This window comes from Plecotus auritus (assembly GCF_963455305.1).
Source record: "Plecotus auritus genome assembly, chromosome: 7".
NCBI lineage: Eukaryota > Metazoa > Chordata > Mammalia > Chiroptera > Vespertilionidae > Plecotus > Plecotus auritus.
Window position 1 is genome coordinate 172051802 of NC_137774.1, and position 21478 is coordinate 172073279.

Sequence of the window (21478 nt, forward strand, 5' to 3'; positions counted from 1 at the left end):
CCCGAGCCTATTCTATCCTATTCAAAGCCCTTCCAGACTCTTGAATGTGGCTTTGTAGGCCCTTTACCATTTGCCTTTCTCTCCAGCTTCAATATCCAGCATTTCAATCTCGGTTGTCTCTCTTCCTGCCCAACCATGGCCCCCAATTCTCATTCATTCTCAATCACAATCTGGCTTTCCTCTCATTCTCACTGTAACTCCTTTACCTACAGGTTCCCATTTGCATCCTAAATGGCAGGATCAAGCATTTTTCAGTCTTCATCTCACTGTTGCATTTCACATGTTGCTCTCTATCTCCCTCTTGAAACTAATTCCGTAGATTCTTCCCATACTCCTGTCATCATTTATCCTGTCTTCCCCACAAACTCGTTTTCCTCCCACTACGCCTTAAACGTTGGTAGTCTGCAAGTCCCCCCTTTGGCTCTGTGCTTACTCTACAGCTTACATGCTGATGAGCCAAATGCAGCCTCGGCACCCTGAAAGTGTCATGCTTGTGCACATGCCCACTGTCTGGACATCACCAGAACAGCCTGCCGGCATTCATTATCAACATCTTTAAAATAGAATCTAGTTACCAACGTAGAGAAACCTGAGAGCTATCCCGATGCTTGTTTTCCTTTACATACTTCAAGTCCTGCTATTTTTATTTCCTAAATACATCTGCAGTCTCTTCATCTCTGCTACCATCATCATGCTAGTTCTGACTCTCACCATTTCTGAGACTACTGCATTTGTGTCTTCTCGATACTCTCAAATCCTTTATGTAGCAGCCAGAGTGAGCTTTCATTAATCCCTTGCATAAAGTCCTTCTGTCTACACATTAACATTTAAGTTCTCAAAATTGTATGCTTCTCTCCTTACTTTCTACAGCTTCACTTTTTGATATTGCACCACCCACACCCTGGTTCCTCTATATGGCCTGCACATTCGGAATTCCATTCCCCAACTCCCCACGTAACCAAACAATCGCATGATCCAAATATGCACAAAAGATAATTACAGAGTTTTAAAAATAAGCTCCCGCAGAACATGCTAAGTGATTTTATTTACCAAACTTTATATTACACTTATTTAAAAAACACATGGCTTCAGACTATGTCTTCTGACTTCAAAGTTAATATCCTTTTCACCAATCCCCATTTTAGTCTTTCTACATCAAGCCAAATATTTAAAAAATAGGACACATAAAATATTGCATTTTACCTCTCCATTTATCAAACAGGATAGTAGGCATCTCAAAACCTGAGAATATAAAAGTGGATCTTTTGAAAAGGTATAAAAGAACTACAACATTTAGTCGTTACATTCAGATCTTTCATAGATGACCGAGTAAGGACTTTCCAAATGAAAGCTTCCTAACAAGAGCAACTGATCTGGGAGATAAGATCCTGAGGATGCTCCTGGCTCTGGTACTAAGTAGATGTGTAGTTTGTAGATATCAATTCACCTCTTGGAGCCTCAACTTCACCTTCTTAAAAAGAAGGGTTTGGTACTATGCTGTATGCCTGAAACTAATAAAATATATATATATATATATATATATATATATATATATATATATATATATATATATATAATTTTAAAGGGTTTGGATTAGAAGTGTCACTTAACCTGTAGTCCATGGATTTCCAAGTCAAGTTATACATGGAACTAGGGTGTCAGTGATCATGAATCCTTTGTAATTGTATGTAGTTCTGTGTATGGATTTGTTCAGCTTTTTTTCTTTGAGAGAGAAAGGGGAGAAAGAGAGAGAAACATCAATAGAATCATCCATAGGCTGCCTCCTGCACGCCACCCAATGGGGATCGAGCCCACAACCCAGGCATGTACCCTTGACCAGAATCAAACCTGGGACCCTTCAGTCCATAGGCCGATGGTCTATCCACTGAGCCAAACCAGCGAGGGCCAGATTTTTAAGGAGAGATTTCATTAGATTCTCAAAGAGGTTTGTGAAATTTGGTGGTTAAGACCTTCTGGTTAAGTGGCTTCTCGGCTTCCTCATATGATTCTATAATATACAGGGTGGGAAAAAGTAGGTTTATAGTTGTGAGTATGCAGAACACAGTTTATTCTTGTATTGGTTTCCATACAAAAAAACTGTAAACCTACTTTTGCCCCAACTTGTATTTTTTGATACTACGAAATATGGAGATCCCCTATTGGTTTAGCTTTTATGACAAACATATTATAATTACTTTGTCTGTTCTTTGTTTCAGGATCTAAATCTAATACGGGTAAGCCCTTAATCATAAGCAAGTTACTATCAAGACAAGCTTATACTGCCATGTCTTAGCAGAAGAAAGGCTATTGTCGAGGGTGAATACACTAAAGACTATATGACAAAGTAATAATTAAACAATGAAATAAAGTCACAAATACAAACATAAATGCAAAATTCCACTTTATAAAAAACCTGTAATGCCTATAAACTATAAAATAATTACAGCCTGTAATCCACTTATTTCAAGCAGTTAACAAATTTCTGACCAGATCTTGAATCACAGGGTAACATGTTATTTAAACTTATTTCCTTACTTTAGTTGATCTTCGTCTGCATAGCATTTGCCAACTAAAATTCAAAGGATTAAATGTTTATCACTATCTTTCTGAAAACTGAACCTACCTCACTTCATTAAGTCCGTAATGGTACCTCTGTCCTAGTTACGCAGGCTCAAGCACAATGCATGAGTTTGGAAGAGAGACAACGTCTCTCAAACCTACAATAAATTAATGTAAGAAAAAGGATTACAAACCAGAAAACATCTGTTGTTCCTCTATTTAAAATCAACCATTTTCTTAAGAATCCAGGGACAAAACAATTTAGTTTCTTCATAAAAATTTGCAAAGAATAAAAGGTAATGAAGAAACATATGGATTAAGACCAAAAAAAAAAAAAACATATTGAGAAAATTGAACATTTGAACACTTACTGTTTTTTTGATGTCAAGTATTAATATTTAAAGATGTATTTATAAGTGAAATAATATGGGATTTGTTTCAGAAAAACATGAGGGAGGAGTGTATGGGGCATAGCTCAAATAAGTTTGGTCAGAAGTTCAGAATGATTGAAACTCAGTGACGGATATGTGGTGATTCCATAACAAAAAGCCAAAATAGTTTACAAAATTCTAAACAGGAAAAACATTGTGTGTATACTGTAATTTGAGCAATAAAATAATATTCAATAGAGTCTTACAAAGGAAGGGTGGGTGGTATGCAAAACACATGGGATTTTATGACCCCTTGGTCAATAAACTATGCAAACTTGAATTTGGTTAGTGACCTTTCTATCATACCAAATTTACATTTAACTGTTTCTCAGATAGGACCAATAGGACAAGAAGTGCATTTAGAAAAACCTTCAAATAAATAAATATATAAATGTGTGTAATAATATGCTTTCCATGACAAAAATTAGCTAAGGGATTAAATAAACTTTAGTTTTAAAATGAGCAAGGCAAACAGTGAAAGGTTCAAATAAGTAGGATTTTTGTAGAGTGAAAATTACTGTTAAGCGTTTCAAATTACATTATTTCAAATGGATGACCTGATGGGTTTTATACTTGCAAAAGTAATGTTCCTTCCAGTTTATATCAATATTTCTGAAGATGCAGGCCACTTGGACATCGGAATTGTAACCAGAATGAGTTCCTTGTGCAACTAACAATGGTGTGTATGGAACTAGCTAAGTTTACTTCCTAAATGAGCATAGGATAAATACGCTTGCTCTTTATAAGATCTACATTGCACAAAACATTTTGACTTACCTGTGTTCATGATAGACTATAGTCATCAAAAATTGCCTGTGTGCTTCCGTTACCTGCTAACAATGCAAATACTCAACATTTGAACAGAGTAAGCTATATATTGTCTCTAAAACGTCTTTCTTCCCCTAGAGTTAACTAAACTCTGTTCCTACATTTGTATTTTGGTATGGATTTTCTTAACTACCCATTACTTGTCAAAATAATAAATAAACACTAAACTTTCATATTAATAAAAAGGTACTTGAAAATTTTTATGTAAAATATAACATTTTCTTTTCAATATCAGTCAATAAAGATATGGCTTACTACATCAACAAACTATAGAGTAAGATTGAACTTTGTAAATCTCAAATATACTTGGAAAGTTCAATTTTGTATATCTGACAACAAAAGCCCTAACTTAATTTTGTGTTAAGATCCCAAAACTCTTATTTGAGAAATTTGCTTTCCGAAAACTTTGGTTTGTATATTTAAATGTTAAGTCTTGTGAGTTATATCAACATTTGGCTTATTTATTAACAGCTAAAATATTGTAACTTAGAATATATGGAAAATTCTTAAGCACAGCAATTCATCTGTGAGCATCATCTAGGATACAGCCTAACTACTACTGTGTGCCTCGTTCCTAATGCTCACTCAGAATATATCCCCAAGTAGATATATTTCGAAGATCCTGGTTTCCTTTCAGTAAGGATCATCTCCTTTGCACTTGATATTCGATTAGCTTAGAGTAGTGAGATGTGATTACTCCACCCCCACATTTAAATCACATACAAATTATTGAATCCTTCTGAGCCTCAGTTTTCCTTATCTACAAAATAGGGATAAAATACTTAACCAGCAGAATTTTTGTAAGTAAATGACAGCAGGCATGATTACGTTAGGCTCGTGGCATTCAAAATTGGCTTTTTTACCCACATCTTTATTCTTCAGTATTCTATATGCTGGACTTTATATTCTTATATACTTTTTAACTGGTATTTTACTCTCTCATAAATAAATCTTATTGTCTTCATAAGCCACTTCAAATCTTTTGCTGATAAAACAAATTCCACAGGGGAAAAAACCCAATCTAGTTTTGTCCCACAGAACTCAGTTTAAAAAAATAAATTTTACCACCATGAAATCACTAGAAAGAAATTGAAGCATACAAAGAATAAACTATAGTTTCTTTTTATATCAAAATGTACTCTTGAAAATGTGTTTGGCACAGTGCTAAATCATATATAGTTAATACTAAATATTGCAGGATACAATAAAACCCTGGAGTTAATTGTTTACACCCTCTTATGGGAATGAAAATAATAGATACCAATTATTCAGAAGTCAGCCTATACAAACTATATAAACAATATTTTATGTTTCGCTTTGAAAACCAGTGATATAATAAATTTTACATAAAAGACTGCAAAATAATATAAATGGATTTAAACAGATCTTTACAATAAGAAATTCAAATGGAAACAGACAAGTAACAAAGAGAAGTAAAAAAATTTATTGCAGTATTCGCTCCACCAGATTGCCTGGGGATCCCTTTTCTTGTATTGTTTTCAGGGTGACCTAATACATCAAAATCTACATTTACAAAAACTCCTTCTGCAGATAGGTCATAGATACTGCATGCTTTTTTTTCAACAGAATAAATTATATATCCAGGAGATTCTGCCATTTTACAGCCTGGAAAAAACAATGCTTCCCTGGAAACTGGGCTAAGCTAAAGAAAGCCATCCGCTGCTAGGTTAAACTCCAAGAACACTTTATTAAGAACATTAACAGACTAATTTCCAACATTCACTTGTTTATTTTTTAAACAGAAAGTTTTTCCAAGATATAAACAATTTCTGTTAAACTATAATACAGTGGGAGTAAAAATGAACTGAGAATCTGTTTCTGCTGCACAACAGCGAAGGGAGCTCCCACAAAAATGTTTGCCCAACATTTCCTTCTTTTGTTCCTGCATCCCAGGTTCCATTCTTACTCTTCATAAAACTGATTTTTTTTTTTTTGCCAGAATGTTGATATTTCAAGTTTTTCTGCCTTTTAAAAAAATTCCTGTAAATTTGGCTGCATGTACAAATTCATTAGCTGGAAGTCCCATCCTTGGCGGCATACAGGGATCGTAAAGTCTGAACAACTTTATTAGTCAGCTTATTAGCACTCGTTAGAGCAATTTTTTTGTAAATAATGTCTGACTCTTTAATAGTGTCTACCCAAGGCACCAGTTTGCGGCCATCGCGGCGCTTAGCCTCAGTCCAGGAGCCGCTGTAGGAGCCTGCCATCCACTGAACACTGAAGCCACTGCTGGTTTTCTGTACTACTCTTGCAATTTGTGGTCGATCTTTGTACTTTGGACAGCAAATAGCGATGACATCCATGACGTCAACACTTTCATTCATCTGTGCTGCCAACTCCGTAGAGTCTGAATTTCGTTTTGACCTTCTCAATGACTAAAACATTGGGAGGGGGGAAAAAAGACCAAGTGTTATACAAAATAATTTTAGTGAAATTATTGTTTTTATTGCTTTTAATCCCTTGACGCCGGGAGTTGGGATTTCCCAGCACACTTCCATTGCCGGCAATGAGACGCACCGTGACCGCCAGCGCCAAGGGGTTAACATATACTTGTAAAACCATAAAACTCTTAATTTGTACCCGTGTCTTTACTCTTATTGATATATAAAATTATATATACATATGAACCATAAAGCTACATAAAACTTAGCAACAATAAAAAAGGATAACACACATTAATACAATCCAAATAAAAATTAATAATCCTTTATGCTGAATAAATCTCATTTCTGTTTTTTTTTATTGTCTTTATGTTAAACTTTCTACAAAAGGATGTATAAATGGTTAAGTAGAGAATCTATCTACAAAATGTTTTCTCTTATAAGTATTACATTACTTGGTGTACATTTAAAAGACTGACATATATAAGCACATAAAAATCATTTTACGTAATACGCTGCGAAATACGTTGACTCCTCCTCCGCCTCACCCCTGAAGTGCCTCCTCCTCTATCCTCCCCATCACTTTCATCATCTTCTGTCTCTGCTGCTGCATTATTTTTAGGGCTGCCTCCTCCAAGCAGCGAGGTAATTGCTTTGTTCCGAGCATTTGTGCTAGCTGACACCTCCCCTTCTTCTTCCTCTTCGTCAGGGTCCAGATGTTCCATGAGAAGTTTGAACTATAAAAATAAGGTATTAATTTTGAATTTTAAGTAAATATTTCAAACAAGACAGTCAAATCACGAAATGTTCTTTTCTTTAACATTTTTATTCCCTAAATGGGCCCTATACCCGGAGTTTGGTGTGGGTAAAATATATTTTAACTATTGCCCAAGTCTGGGGCTGGCAAGCATTCTCTGTAAAGAGTCAGAGAGTAGCCCTAACCGGTTTGGCTCAGTGGATAGAGCGTCGGCCTGCGGACTGAAGGGTCCCAGGTTCGATTCCGGTCAAGGGCATGTACCTTGGTTGTGGGCACATCCCCAGTGGGGGGTGTGCGGGAGGCAGCTGGTCGATGTCTCTCTCTCATCCAATGTTTCTAGCTCTCTATCCCTCCCCTTTCCTCTCTGTAAAAAATCAATAAAATATTTTAAAAAAAAGAGAGAGTCAGAGAGTAAATATATCCATCTTTGCAGGCTATATAGTCTCTTTCACAACTATACATACCATCGTAAAAAATTTACTGCAATAAAATTTTCACAGCCATCGTAGTGTGAAAGTAGCTATAGACAATACATAAATGAATGGACATGGCTGTTTCAATAAAACTTTATTTACAAAAACAGGCAGCGGGCCAGATTTGGACCTTAAGTCAGAGGTGGCTGATGCTGGTCCAAGTCATCAAGCAATCAGCTGATTTATTAATAATGATAGACATTTTAAAATTTTCTGCCCCCTTTGTGCTCTGCCAAGTCAAGAGGATACTAGAGGAAGCAAAGGATATTAAATGAGAACTAAAATAATTTTTTACTTTAGAGTATATGAATTACAGTCTATGAATAATATGAAAACTGTTGTGTAGGTTTCATTCTTGGTCAAAAAAATTCATTATTAGTTATGTTTAGCTACCTGCTTTAAGTAGAATAAAGCAAAACCTTTATTTTAAAAAATAGTCTCCAAAAACATTAAACATTTTTATTGTAGTGAAATATACAGAACATAAAATTTACAATTTTAATCATTTTAAAGTGTTCAATTAATGCACTGGCATTAAGTATATTACAATGTTGTGCAACTATTACCACCATTATTTCCAAAACTTTTTCAGCAATAGAAACTCATACTGTATCCATTCAATAACTCCCTACTCTCAGCCCTGGTAAACTCTATTCTATATTTTCAGTCTCTATAAATTTTCCTACTGATGATTTAAAAGCACATTTAATACACACATACTCACATACTTGTTAAGTGGTATAAATAAGAGATACACAGACGTACATATATATACTTCTGTAAGAACACATGCAAAAATAGTGATATTGGCTGCCAGAATAAAGAGGAATAGAATGGCTAAAGAGGGTAGGAGGATGACTTTTCATAATTTTTCTTTTTATAAAATTTACACCATATAATAATCCATTGAATTAAAAAAAAAATACATAAGTAGGCATGGCTTTTTCCTAAAAACTTTCATTTTCACCAAAATAAAATTAGTGGCGAGCTGGTACTTTCTAAGAACAAATAATTAGGATACAGTGTGTGAAATGGGAAAGCAAGCTTATAGAAACTCCTTAAAACCAGACAGAAAAATAATCTTGACAGTTCATGAAGCTTACTTTCAATGTAAAGCATAGCTAACTCACTCCCAAAATGTACTGAAAATAAAAGCCATTATTGCCCTGGTCAGATAGCTATGTTAGCTGGAGTGTTGTCCCGATATACCAAGGTTGTGGGCTCAATCCCCAGTCAGGGCACATACAAGAATCAACAAATGAATGCATAAATAAGTGAAACAACAAATCCATGTTTCTCTTTCTCTTTTTCTCTCTCCCTTCCTCTTTCTAAAAAATAAAAAATAAAAAAAAATGCCTTATCCAGTTTGGTTCAGTGGATAGGGCATTGGCTCTCAGACTGAAGGGTCCCAGGTTCAATTCCAGTCAAGGGTATGTACCTTAGTTGCAGGCTCAATCCCCAGCCCTGGTCAGGGCACATGTGGGAGGCAACTAATCAATGTTTCTCTCTCTGTCTCTCCCTCTCCCTTCCACTCTCTCTGAAAGTCAATGGAAAAAATATCCTTGTGTGAGAATTAACAACAACAACAAAAAATAAATAAAAGCCATTATTGGAAGAAAACACATTTTGGTTTTACTACTCACATCTAGATACTGTTTTACTATACTCCTCTTCACATCTTCAGTGATTTTGGAATTAGCCATATCACTGCGCAGGAAGTCCAGTGTTTGCTTGGGATGAAAATGAACTCCTGTTTTTCGGTTTATCGCTTTATCATATACTTTTGCAGATTCAGATGGAGAATATTTCTGAATTTTACTGTTTGGGAAAATCAAACCATTAACTAAAACATTTTCAGGCATTTACATTTAAATTGCTTCTAGTTAAAGTTTATTTACTAATAAACTTTTTCTCATACAGATTTTAACTGGTGAACTTGTATACAAAGTAAGTATAATTTAAAAAAGGGAAGTAAATATATAAGGGCAAAGATTAAAAAGAATAATATTCTCTTGTTTCTCTCAGTATGTGTCTTGAATAGAGGCATCATTTAAATGACAGCAGTATCGCATGTCTACTTAACACCATGATTGTGATTATATAAGAGTTTTAATATAATTACTCAATACCACCCAACTGGTTTATCTCCTACCTTTTAACCCCCTACCCCCAACTATTTATTCCCTACACAGCAGCAAGAATGATTGTTTACAAACCTGTTTCATATTAACAACCCTGATTAAAAAATCTTTCAACTCCTTAGCACTGCCCGAATACCTTATAAGATTTTAAATTACTTTGCCAATATTTAACATCAAAATACTTGTCATAAAAATCTGGATTATATAGCTTCTTTTGAAAGAGTGGAAGCTGTGGCCACACTGTGCCCACTCTTTTCCGTGGCAACAAGCTGATGAATATCTGAATAATATCTGAGTCCTTTAGATGAAACATGCTCTTTCCAGTTTGCCTCTGACATTATACCAGGTCCACTGAACTCATTTTAGTATCTGTCCTCTATGAACATATGACTTTGTGATTCCTAATGTAAGCTTGCAATGAATGTGGGATATGACCACAATTCCATGGGTACAGGCGGAAAAGAGATACCTACAATGACTAATAGTGAATAAAATTACGGGGCATTCACAATAAATAGTACTTTTCTCTCTCTTACTTTATAGAGTGCATTAAAGACTGTTTGGTTCTGAGGGAAGGTAGGGGAGGGTGGGGGTAAGGGGGAGAAATCAACCAAAGGACTTGTATGCATGCCTATTAGCCTAACCAATGGACACAGACACCGGGGGGTGGGGAGGTGAGGGCATGAGTGGGGGCAATGGTGGGGGGGAATAAAGACATATATGCAATACCTTAATCAATAAAGAAAAAAAAATAAAGACTGTTTGGTTCTGTTAGAACTTAGTCTAGTTGGTCCACATCTATTCTTCATTCATAGGTCTTTAAAAACTTAAATTTGCAATCTATTTTAAGATTAGCGTAATTCTCTAATAAGATCTTTTTAAGGAGCCCTAGCTGGTTTGGCTCAGAGGATGGAGCGTCGGTCTGCGGACTGAAGGGTCCCGGGTTCGATTCCAGCCAAGGGTACATGCCTGGGTTGCGGCTCGATCCCCAGTAGGGGGCATGAAGGAGGCAGTGGATCAATGATTCTCTCTCATCATTGATGTTTCTCTCTCCCTCTCCCTTCCTCTCTGAAATCAATCAAAACATATACATTTTTTTAAAAAAGATCTTTTTAAGGAAATCAACAAAATAAGTCCTTTAATTTATAATGCATTATTACCAAGTAAAGAAATGCATTTTCCTGTTTGATAATAGACTGAACAAATTATGGTTTATTATACAACAAAATACTAGTCATAAAAAGGAGCATTTTTAATATTAAAATAAACATGCAAGCAAAACTGGATTTCATAATTTATGATTTGAACAAAGTTTTTTCTCTCCCTGCTTACGTAACCTTACCTATCAGAAAATCCACAGAGATTCTTCAAATGTTGTTTTAACATCAGAAGCAATAAAATACCCTGGGAAACATTTGCAAACTCAATTAAGGGAGCTGAATTTTCTGGCAAACATTTCATCACCGAATTTATATCATCTTCTGCATCTGAGTCTGAATCTGAATCTACACGTTTCCGTGACTTCCGAGGCCTGGAGACTTCTTCTTCACTCTCGCTTGACTCATTTTCTTTACTAGGTGAAGGTTTTCTCTCTTTCCTTTTGTCTTTTACCATAGACTGAAAAAAAGAAGAAAATTATTCTGTTTTTTAAAAAAACAAAACAAAATACCACTAACAAATACACATATCTGCATTTAACAGCTTCAAAAGGCATCCTCACATTAATATTGTATACACTGAAACCTTCTGCCTTTCAATAATGACTGGAAGTGTAACACTTGGGAGAATTACTAGGTTCCAAGACTAAATACAATCATATATAATCCATTCCTCCAACACCTTCCCCCCAAAAAAAGGACTTCTTCTAAAATATCATTCAGAGGGAGAAACCAAGATGGCGGCATAGGTAAACACCTAAACTGCTGCCTTGCACAACAATTTCAAAACTACAACTAAAAGACAAAATGGACATCATCCAGAACCACAGGAAGGCTGGCTGAGTGGAAATTGTACAAATAGAAGGAAAGAAAAAAGCATACTGAGACTCAGAGGAGCTGCAGGAGGCAGAGGTACTGAGATGAGTGCGCGCGGAGAGGACTGGCAACTGAGTGCGTGGCTGGCTTTCTCAATCAGGAGGGAGACAAAAGCTCCCGACTGTGCTGAACCCCAGTTCCGGGCGAGACTCTGGGGACCCAGACTCATATGGTGTGAAACTGGACTGTCTGGCAGCAGGCAGAACTTGAGGGCGGCTTTCTCTCAGAGGTGCTTGCAGCAATTACCATGGGACACTGAGACACAGGGGCCTATTAGGGCAGGGCTGATGGGAAACCAATGCTGTCTGCTCCGCCCTGAGACTCCGCCCCATCCAAGCTGAGCACAGAGGCTTTTGCAAGTCTTATCTCATAAGGCTGTCTCCAGCACAGAAGTTCTCCCACCATAGACAGAGCTGATCCTCACAGCCAATTGGCCTGGAGGTCAATTCCTCCCAGAGATAACAACAACAATCAAGGCTTAACTACAACAAGACTGTGCACACAGCCCACAAAGGGTGCACCAAGCGTGTCCACCTCAGGTAACTGGGGAGGCTGAGCCACTGGGCCCTATAGGACACCTAGCACACAAAGCCACTCTATCAACTCAGGGAAGCAGCCAAAATGCAGAGACAAAGAAACAGATCACAAATGAAAGAAATGGAGGAAAGCTTTCGACTGGTTATAGAGTTCAAAACTACGGTTATAAGGTTTTTCAAGAATTTTCTAGAAAAGGCCGATAAATTTAGCGAGACCCTTGAGGATATGAAAAAGGACCAACTAGAAATTAAGCATACATTGACTGAAATAAAAAATATTATACAGAAATCTAACAGCAGACTAGAGCAGTGGTCGGCAAACTGTGGCTCATGAGCCACATGTGGTTCGTGAGCTGCGGTTTGCCGCTCTGTTGACTAATGAGTTTGCCGACCACTGGACTAGAGGATCGCAAGAATCAAGTCAAAGATTTGAAATACAAAGAAGCAAAAAACACTCAACCGGAAAAGCAAAAAGAATCCAAAAATGTGAAGATAGTGTAAGGAGCCTCTGGGACAACTTCAAGTGTACCAACATCAGAATTATGGGGGTGCCAGAAGAAGAGAGAGAGCAAGATACTGAAAACCTATTTGAAGAAATAATGACAGAAAACTTCCCCCACCTGGTGAAAGAAATAGACTTACAGTCCAGGAAGTGCACAGAACCCCAAACAAAAGGAATCCAAAGAGGACCACACCAAGACATATCATAATTAAAATGCCAAGAGCAAAAGACAAAGAGAGAATATTAAAAGCAAGAGAAAAACAGTTAGTTACCTACAAGGGAGCACCCATACGACTGTCAGCTGATTTCTCAACAGAAACTATGCAGGCCAGACGGGAATGGCAAGAAATTTTCAAAGTGATGAATAGCAAGAACCTACAACCAAGATTACTCTACCCAGCAAAGCTATCATTCAGAATTGAAGGTCAGATAAAGAGCTTCACAGATAAGAAAAAGCTAAAGGAGTTCATCACCACCAAATCAGTAGTATATGAAAAGCTGAAAGGTATTCTTTAAGAAGAGGAAGAAGAAAAAGGTAAAGATAAAAATTATGAACAACAAATACATATCGATCAACAAGTGAATCTAAAAGTCAAGTGAATAAAAAAATCTGATGAACAGAAAAAAAAAAATAAAAAAAATATCATTCAAAGGTTAATAATTTTCTTATAGGAAAGTAATGAAATAAATTAGTTATAGAAGTATGAATTTGGTATATAAGAGAACCAACATAGATAAAAAGCAGTAATTATAATTTAACTGGGTGAATACAGTAGGCTTGAATGCTCCCAGCTTTTATTAAAGTCTTCCTTTCAAGAATTTTTCCATGCCCTGGCTAGTGTCTCGGTTGGTTGAGCATCGTCCCATGCACCAAGAAGTCGCCAGTTCAATCCTGGTCAGGGTACATTCCCAGGGCTCGATTCCCAGTAGGGAGCATGCAGGAGGCAGCCCATCAATGTTTTTTTTTTTTCTCTCTCCCCATTCCTCTCTCTAAAATCAATAAAAACATATTAAAAAAAAACTTTTCAGCAATAGGCAATTTTTCTTCAATACTTAAATTGTTTCTTTGTACTTTATGGAACTTATCTATTTAAAAAAAGAAAAGTCAGTTGGGTTTAAGAGAGGTGAAATATTAGATTACAAAGCAATTATTCAAAATGCAACTGTTAAATAAAACAGGAGAAACATTTCTAAGTATATGCACAATAGTAAGTGAAGTAAAATACGAACACAATAAAGTTCCTGGGAAATTAACTTTTCCAACTTCAATGTGCATATTAAACACCTAGGGATTTTGTTCAATGTGACTTTGTAAAATGAGATCTACTTGTATCATCAGGTACATAAAAATATTCCAATTAATTTATAAAAAATTTACTAGGTGCTAACTATGTGCCCAGTGCTACAACAAGTGCTTTTATAATTGAACTAATTACACTTCCTCCTAAAAAACCAAGAAAGAGAAGATATAAGGTTTATAACAAACTTAGTAAAGTTTTAGGTACACAATATACCAACTTAATTATGATGCTGGTTTTCAAGAATAAGGAAATCAATAGTATTATACATTTCCCGTGTTTCTTTGTAAGCTATCTATATCTCTTCCAGGGTACTTTTGTGATCTACAGCATTACCAGATTTATAGACTAGCAAGGTACTTTACAATGGGGTTTAAGTGAATATATGAAAGGACACCAAACAATTAAAGTGACAGAAATAAAGGACTGGGATGGATGGCATCAATAGAACAATCCATATATACAGGTAAGTATATGTATTCTACCCAAATGATATGAAATGGAATGGTTTTAGGTGTTTCTTAATAGAAATGAAATGGCAACCCACTTCCTCTCCCCAATTCAAGCACTGCCCAGATTTCAATAAGTTCATTTAGAAAGACTTTATATACCTGTGAAAAGAATAAAAAGAATGAGAAACAAAACAGTGAAAATAGCATGCTGGCACTTCGACACATACACGAAGAATAGCGATGTATGTAACTTACCTCCTTGAATGACTGCAGTAGGTTACTACCAGAAACTGAGAGTGTAATGTCTATGTGATGCATTATAAACAATGGCTCTTCCTGTGTCTGGTATGGAAAACAGGCTAGATTGTCTGCTATATACAAGAGCATATTCACTTCTGTTTTCTGTAAATTAAAAAAAAAAAAAAAGGTACATGTTTAGCGGATAATCTAGAAATCCATCCAAATATTTTCAGAAAAAATATTACATAATACTTTGATCTCAGTTAATGTTTCAGAGAAAGGGGGTGACGGGGGAGGAAGGTAAGAAAAGGAAGAGGGAACAGAAATGGACTTTATAAAATAATCTTATTACCATTTTAAGAGATTTCACGACTTACACCATAGTACTTCAAGAAGGGAAGAGGTGAAATTTTTTAGGGCATCCAAGTGGAATTCCCTTTATATTCTTACTAATGCCCTGGTGCACGGATTCGTGCACATTGAAAGGAAATTAATTAGAAGGTGGCTGGCGGGGGTGGGACTGGGCAAGACAGGCCAGACATGCCCTGGAGGCAACCTCCTGCAGTCCCTCCCCGGCCAGCTGCACCTGGGGCGGTGCCAGGGCTCAAAAGGCATCTGCGGAGTGAGCCGAGTCCCCACTGGCAGGTGGGGTCCCTTGGCCTGGCCTGCAGGGACTGGGCTGATACAAGCTCTCCAACATCCCCCAAGGGGATGCGAGAGGGTGGTTCTCGGGTGATGCACCCCGGAATCGGGCTCCCTCCTCTCTGGTTCCAGGGTGTGCCATCTGAGAAACGCCACTGCCAAGTCACCACAGCTCGGCAGCTCCTGCATTGAGCATCTGCCTCCTGGTGGTCAGTGTGCGTCATACCTACTGACTGGTCAGATGGCTGGATGGTTGCTTAGCCTTTTATATATATAAATAGAGTATATGGGATCTTCATGATAAACCCATACCGCATTATCAAAAATTATATATATATAAATTCATAATTATTTATCATTGTGATTCTAAGTGCTTAACCTATATGGAGAGCAGTTACACACAGTGTCTGCCCTCAATAAGTGGTAATTATAGTACTAATATGTGGGTTAAAAACTCTACACAGTTCATGTACTCATAAAACACCTAGTTTCCTTCATAAATGTAATTTAGAATATCAGAGTCCTTCTGACGGTGCTACCAGTTTCACACAAGAGAAACTGAAGTAGGCACAACTTAAAGAAAAAAATTATGGTTACAACTAGTTGTTTGCTTTAAAAAGAAGTAATAGAGACTTTTAGCATTCATGATCATACAGAATATAAAATGAAAGACATGTTAACATTTAAATTCCTTTAACACATTTACAGCTTTAAAAAAAAAAGATAAAAAACATTCTCTCCTATCCTGTCATCCAAACAACAGAAAACTCAACAGCACAACAAAAATCCCACAGGACAGATGGGATATACTTGCTATTGGTGTTCATGAGACTCTTACTCTATTTTTGGTTTTTAAATATGTATCAACACTTACATGTTAAAATTAGGGAGATGCAGTCATAGAACCCCACCTCACCTATTGGTTTTAATGTTGACATATATATATGTATACACACACACACACACACACACACACACATTTATCCTCCTAAAACGGAAAATGTTCAGGACTACTCTGAATAAACATTTAAAAAGAATTTTGAAATTCTTCAACTTGGGCCATAAAATAAGTCCCATACTGCTCCTTCCTTTCAAAAACCAAATTTCTTAAAAGAATAGTCTTGAGCTGCTCTTTCCAGATCTGCCCTACTGTTTTTAATTAAAAACATGCTTTTGTGCCTCACTGCTTGAGTGTTTCTGTCCACCAAATAGCCCACCCTATCTTTTTACTTCACATTCTCCTGGCCTTCTTAGCAGCATGAACATTCCTATCCACCCTTTCCTTCCTGAAACCTTCCCTTCCGTAGTTTTTCCTCCATGCTCTTTGGCTATTCCTCTTCTATGTTCTTCTCAAACCAACTCCTTCTCAAATTGCTTTTAGCAACAATCCTATTATTTTTTCCAATGCTCAGCACAAAAATATTCCAGTTACCTTTGACTATTCTTTTCATAGTCTTATTTTATTCCTCCCTCACAATGTTTCTTTCCTTTCAGAACATCAGAACAGTTTAACTCATTACCTTGAAAGTGAAGACAATGCTAAAACATGTGTTCCTAAAAAACAAGCAAACGTGTTCCTCACATTACATTTTTTCTTTCCTAATGTCCATTCTTTTCTTTCCTATTGTCGCCATAATAGATTATTACCTCCAATGTGAACACAATGCTAAAATGCTGTTGGACACTTTCACTGTCTATAAGATCTTCCATAAACATGTCTCACGATGAACTTCCTGCTCCAAATAACAACCTACTAATTGTTTCCCACATATTCTTATCTTTGTATCTTTGTGTTTTTACCCTTCCCTTAAATAGTAAATCCATCTAATCTAATCTCCCTAAGTCTTCAGTAATTTGTTCCTCCTCGGACATCCTTTGTTGGAGTTAGTAATAAGAAAGTACTGCAGGGTAAGAGCTGGATTTAGCACTTTACATGCTAAGGTGACAGAACACAAGCCAATGGCACACAGAAGGCAATGAAACCACACAGGAATGGAGTTCAGGTGATAAAGGAATAGAGCAGTATCACTGACACCAACCACCTGCTACTCAGGGTATGCTAACCTTAACTATTATCTATTTTCTTTATTTTGTGTGCTATCTCTCTAACTGGAAGTAAGATCCCTTATTGGCAAGAGCACTGTATCATATCATTTTGGACTCTTAGCACAATATTCCTATTTACTACTTTATGTTCATGTCCTAGTACAATGGCTACCAGACAGCAGGTGTGAATAGATATTTGTGTATAGTGAATGAATAAATAACGAGATAAGTTTAAAGGATAAAATGTTCTCTTTTCTTGGCTTACAGTTCTGGATAATGATACTTGTGCAATAGCCTAAAGGGTCAAGTTATTTTTACAAAAATGTGAGCTCTTCAAGAAGGGAATCTCAACAGCCAAAACCCTAGAATGGTTATTCTAACAATATTGGAATCTGACAGAAACAAGTAAAATTTCACTTATTTATTCATTCATCTATTTATCTATCTAATATAATCTATCTAATCTATCCCCCTAAATGATAGTTTAGTGACACAGTTTATTAAAGCTATGCTTTGCCCTGGCTGATGTAGTTCAGTGGTAGAGTGTCAACCTATGAACCATGAGGTCACGGTTCAGTTCCCACTCAGTGCACATGCCTGGGTTGTGGGCTCGATCCCCAGTAGGGGACATGCAGGAGGCAGCCAATTAATGATTCTCTCATCACTGATGCTTCTATCTCCTCTCCCTCTTCCCTTTCTTTCTGAAATCAATAAAATATATTTAAAGTTATATTTAAAGGAACTGCTATCAAAGTTTATAAGACACTCATTATGAAGACACAATTATACTTTATCCCTCATTGTATTTATTCCCATGCAAAATTTCCTGTTCAATTTTGACTACATACCTTGAATTTAACACAGAAGACTAAAACACACACACATTTAACATGGTCACTATTATTTACTGAAACTGTAATATTTTAAAACTGGTGACTACTTTAGGAATAAAATTTATAAAACACTTATTTTCTTAAAATAATAAGTTTTTGTGCTTACTGCTGTGTCATCAAAGAGGTTGAGTAAAGAAATTAGAAAGGCTCGTCTGTGTTGGCGGTTTCCACGGATCATGGAGTAAAGGTGTGAACACAAAGCACTAGAGGACTCATCTTGTCTGAAACCCCTTACAGGATCTTTCAGGCATGTGTTTATTGCCTGTTGTACCTGGTAAGACATCTTCATACCAGCCACTGCTTTCATCTGAAATCAATAAAAGCCTCATGTTTGTCATGGAAATAAAAAGTAAGATTAAAAATATACTTTAAGCATTGTAGTGTGAGGCTAACTTCATCATTTGGTTTTGTTATATAAATAACAAGATCATAGAATGCAACACTGGAAGAACATTAAATACCATTTATTGAAATCCCCTCATTTTACAGAAGAAAAAGTTAAGACCCAGAAAAGCCATTACTCTCAAGGTCAAACAGTAAGAACCAGAACCCATGCGTGCCAGTGTGCCTGCTGCACTATCACCTCTACCTCTACCTTAAGAGTTCATTTTAAATTAGAATAAACACCTCGGGGTGACAAACTTGGTTGCATGTTTAAGTAAGTACTAAGCAAAATATTTTATTCTAGTAGGAATATGGGCAGGACAGTCACCAAATAAATGATTTACTAAAGAAAGATGTTTAAATTTAGGTTATACAATTTAAAAATACATACATGAATGAATCCAGCATATTTTTTGTCTATTTCCACAAGCTGCTGATCAGCCTTGTTCCGCATAGCAGGTTCTGGGTCTGTACCCATAGCAATTAAATATGGTACACACTGGAAATAAAAATACAGGATTTATAAGATATCACAGTAGCAAAAGCTCTATATGTATCTTTACATATGTTAAAACTCGATGTATATCTGGAATATATGAATTTAGTTTTATAGGCCCTTAAATGGCATGTTTTAGTGTTCTTTTAAAAATGATTATTCTTCCTTAAATTTAGCTTAAAGCAAAAAAGCACTGGAGCATAAGCAAAAATACTGATGTGGTGAAATTTAAACAATTTCAGTGTGAATTTAAGGTGCTTTAAACATAAAACCCCCTGCTCCCACACTAAGAATATCCAATGAAGACTATGATATTCTATATAATAGAAGGCTAATATGCAAATCGACCAAATGGCGGAATGACCGGTCACTATGATGTGCACTGACCACCAGGGGGCATACGCTCAATGCAGGAGCTGCCCCCTGGTGGTCAGTGCGCTCCCACAGGGGAAGCGCCGCTCAGCCAGAAGCTGGGCTCACGGTTGGCGAGCTTAGTGGTGGTGGTGGGAGCCTCTGCCGCCTCCGTGGCAGTCGGACATCCCCGAAGGCTCCTGGACTGCAGTTTTCGTGCATGGGGCCTCTAGTATACTATAAATATGTAATCCAATAATTTGTCAAGCTTGACTGCATTTACTATGTAAAGATAAAATAGGGCAAAAAGTATTGTCTTTTAGTTAAAACTAGGAAAATATAAATGTTTTTCTACAAAGTTGATTTTTAGATATGGCTTCAATGATTGGATAGGTAGTATTTTGCTAATATGCAAATTTATTATACTTCTAAAGTCAAGAAACACCACTTTTGCCCAGCTGATGTGGCTCAGTGGATGAGCGTTAACCTATGAACCAGGAGGTCACAGTTTGATTCCCGGTCAGGGCACATGCTGGGGTTGTGGGCTTGATGCCCAGTGTGGGACATGCAGGAGGTAGCTGATCAATAATTCTCTTTCTCATCACTGATGTTTCTATCTCTCTTTCCCTCTCCCTTCCTCTCTGAAATCAATTAAAAAAAAAAAAAGAAACACCATTAGTAATTAGGTGAATATGAATCAGATAGTGAGGACAGAAAAAAAACAATAAACAGACAAAAAAACAACTTTAAGAAAGGAGAAATGACACTAACTGAAATGAGTGATCTGAATTAAATCCCAAACCAATGAGAAATAAAGTCCATTATAGAATATTATTGGGTAAACTGGCAAAATTTGAAAATAGACTATAAATTAGATAATAATGTATTAATGTTAAATTTCCTGAATTTGATTACTGCATTATGGTTTTCTAAGAGAATATCCTTATTCTTAGAAAATATATACTAAAATGTTTAAAGGTAATAATGAATCATAACATCTGAAACTTACTATCAAATGATTCAGAAAAAATTGTATGTATGAAGAGCAAGAGATAAAGCATATCCTATCTAATAAAAGAGTAATATGCAAATTGACCATCACTCCAACACACAAGATGGCTGCCCCCATGTGGACACAAGATGGCCGCCACAAAATGGCCAGCAGGAGAGGGCAGTTAGGGGTGACCAGGCTGGCAGAGGAGGGAAGTTGGGGTGACCGGGCCTGCAGGGAAGGGCAGTTGGGGGGGACCCAGGCCTGCAGGGGAAAGCAGTTGGGGGGGACCAGGCCTGCAGGGGAGGGCAGTTAGGGGTGACCAGGCCTGCAGGGGAGGGCAATTAGGGGCAAACAGGCTGGCAGGGGAGTGGTTAGGGGGTGATCAGGCTAGCAGGCAGAAGCGGTTAGGGGCAATCAGGAAGGTAAGCAGGGAAGCAGTTGGGAGCCAGCAGTCCTGGATTGTGAGAGGGATGTCCAACTGCCCGTTTAGGCCTGATCCTTTAGGATCGGGCCTAAATGGGCAGTTGGACATCCCTTGAGGGGTCCCAGATTGGAGAGGGTGCAGGCTGGGCTGAGGGACACCCCCCCACCCGTGCATGAATTTCATGCACCGGGCCTCTAGTGTGGCAATAAAAAGCATAACCACCTGAGGCCATTTAAGCATAACCACTTGAGAGCTATAAGTATCTCAAAAATTCTAGTTTCAATATACCACTGTACATTAGGTGATTGTGATGATGATAACCCCGAGTCATGAAACACAGGCTAAGTAATGTTTACCATGTTTCATTAGTGTGCTTTGCCTCAGGACACAGGGAAGAACACAGCATATTTTCATTTAGTATATTTTAGGAAAAGTTCCATGAAAAATAGCCAAAATGAAAATGGTGAAGGATAATGGGCTTTGTTTACCTAATAAATGCACTTCTGTAGCCTATGGCACTACTGAACATGTCAGATGTACACTACTACATCAGCATTAGCTGCCAATCCTCAGTAACACTAATATGTCTTCATTAC

At 37.0% G+C, this 21478-nt stretch overlaps 1 protein-coding gene across 3 annotated transcripts in view; it reads right to left on the bottom strand.

Moving 5' to 3' along the window:
* Positions 1-4919: 4919 nt before the first annotated feature.
* Positions 4920-21478, bottom strand: part of NIPBL (NIPBL cohesin loading factor) — a 187960-nt gene continuing 171401 nt past the window's right edge. For 2 of the 3 annotated variants that reach the window (XM_080677539.1, XM_080677541.1), the window contains 7 exons: positions 19009-19116; positions 18340-18540; positions 14668-14814; positions 10934-11208; positions 9094-9268; positions 6769-6957; positions 4920-6214 (listed from right to left, as the gene is read on the bottom strand). In XM_080677539.1, coding sequence (XP_080533665.1) covers positions 5849-6214; positions 6769-6957; positions 9094-9268; positions 10934-11208; positions 14668-14814; positions 18340-18540; positions 19009-19116 — 1461 coding nt within the window. In that variant the 3' untranslated portion in view covers positions 4920-5848. Of the gene's footprint in view, positions 6215-6727; positions 6958-9093; positions 9269-10933; positions 11209-14667; positions 14815-18339; positions 18541-19008; positions 19117-21478 lie in introns of all 3 variants that reach the window. The other variant, XM_080677540.1, reaches the window with a different exon arrangement.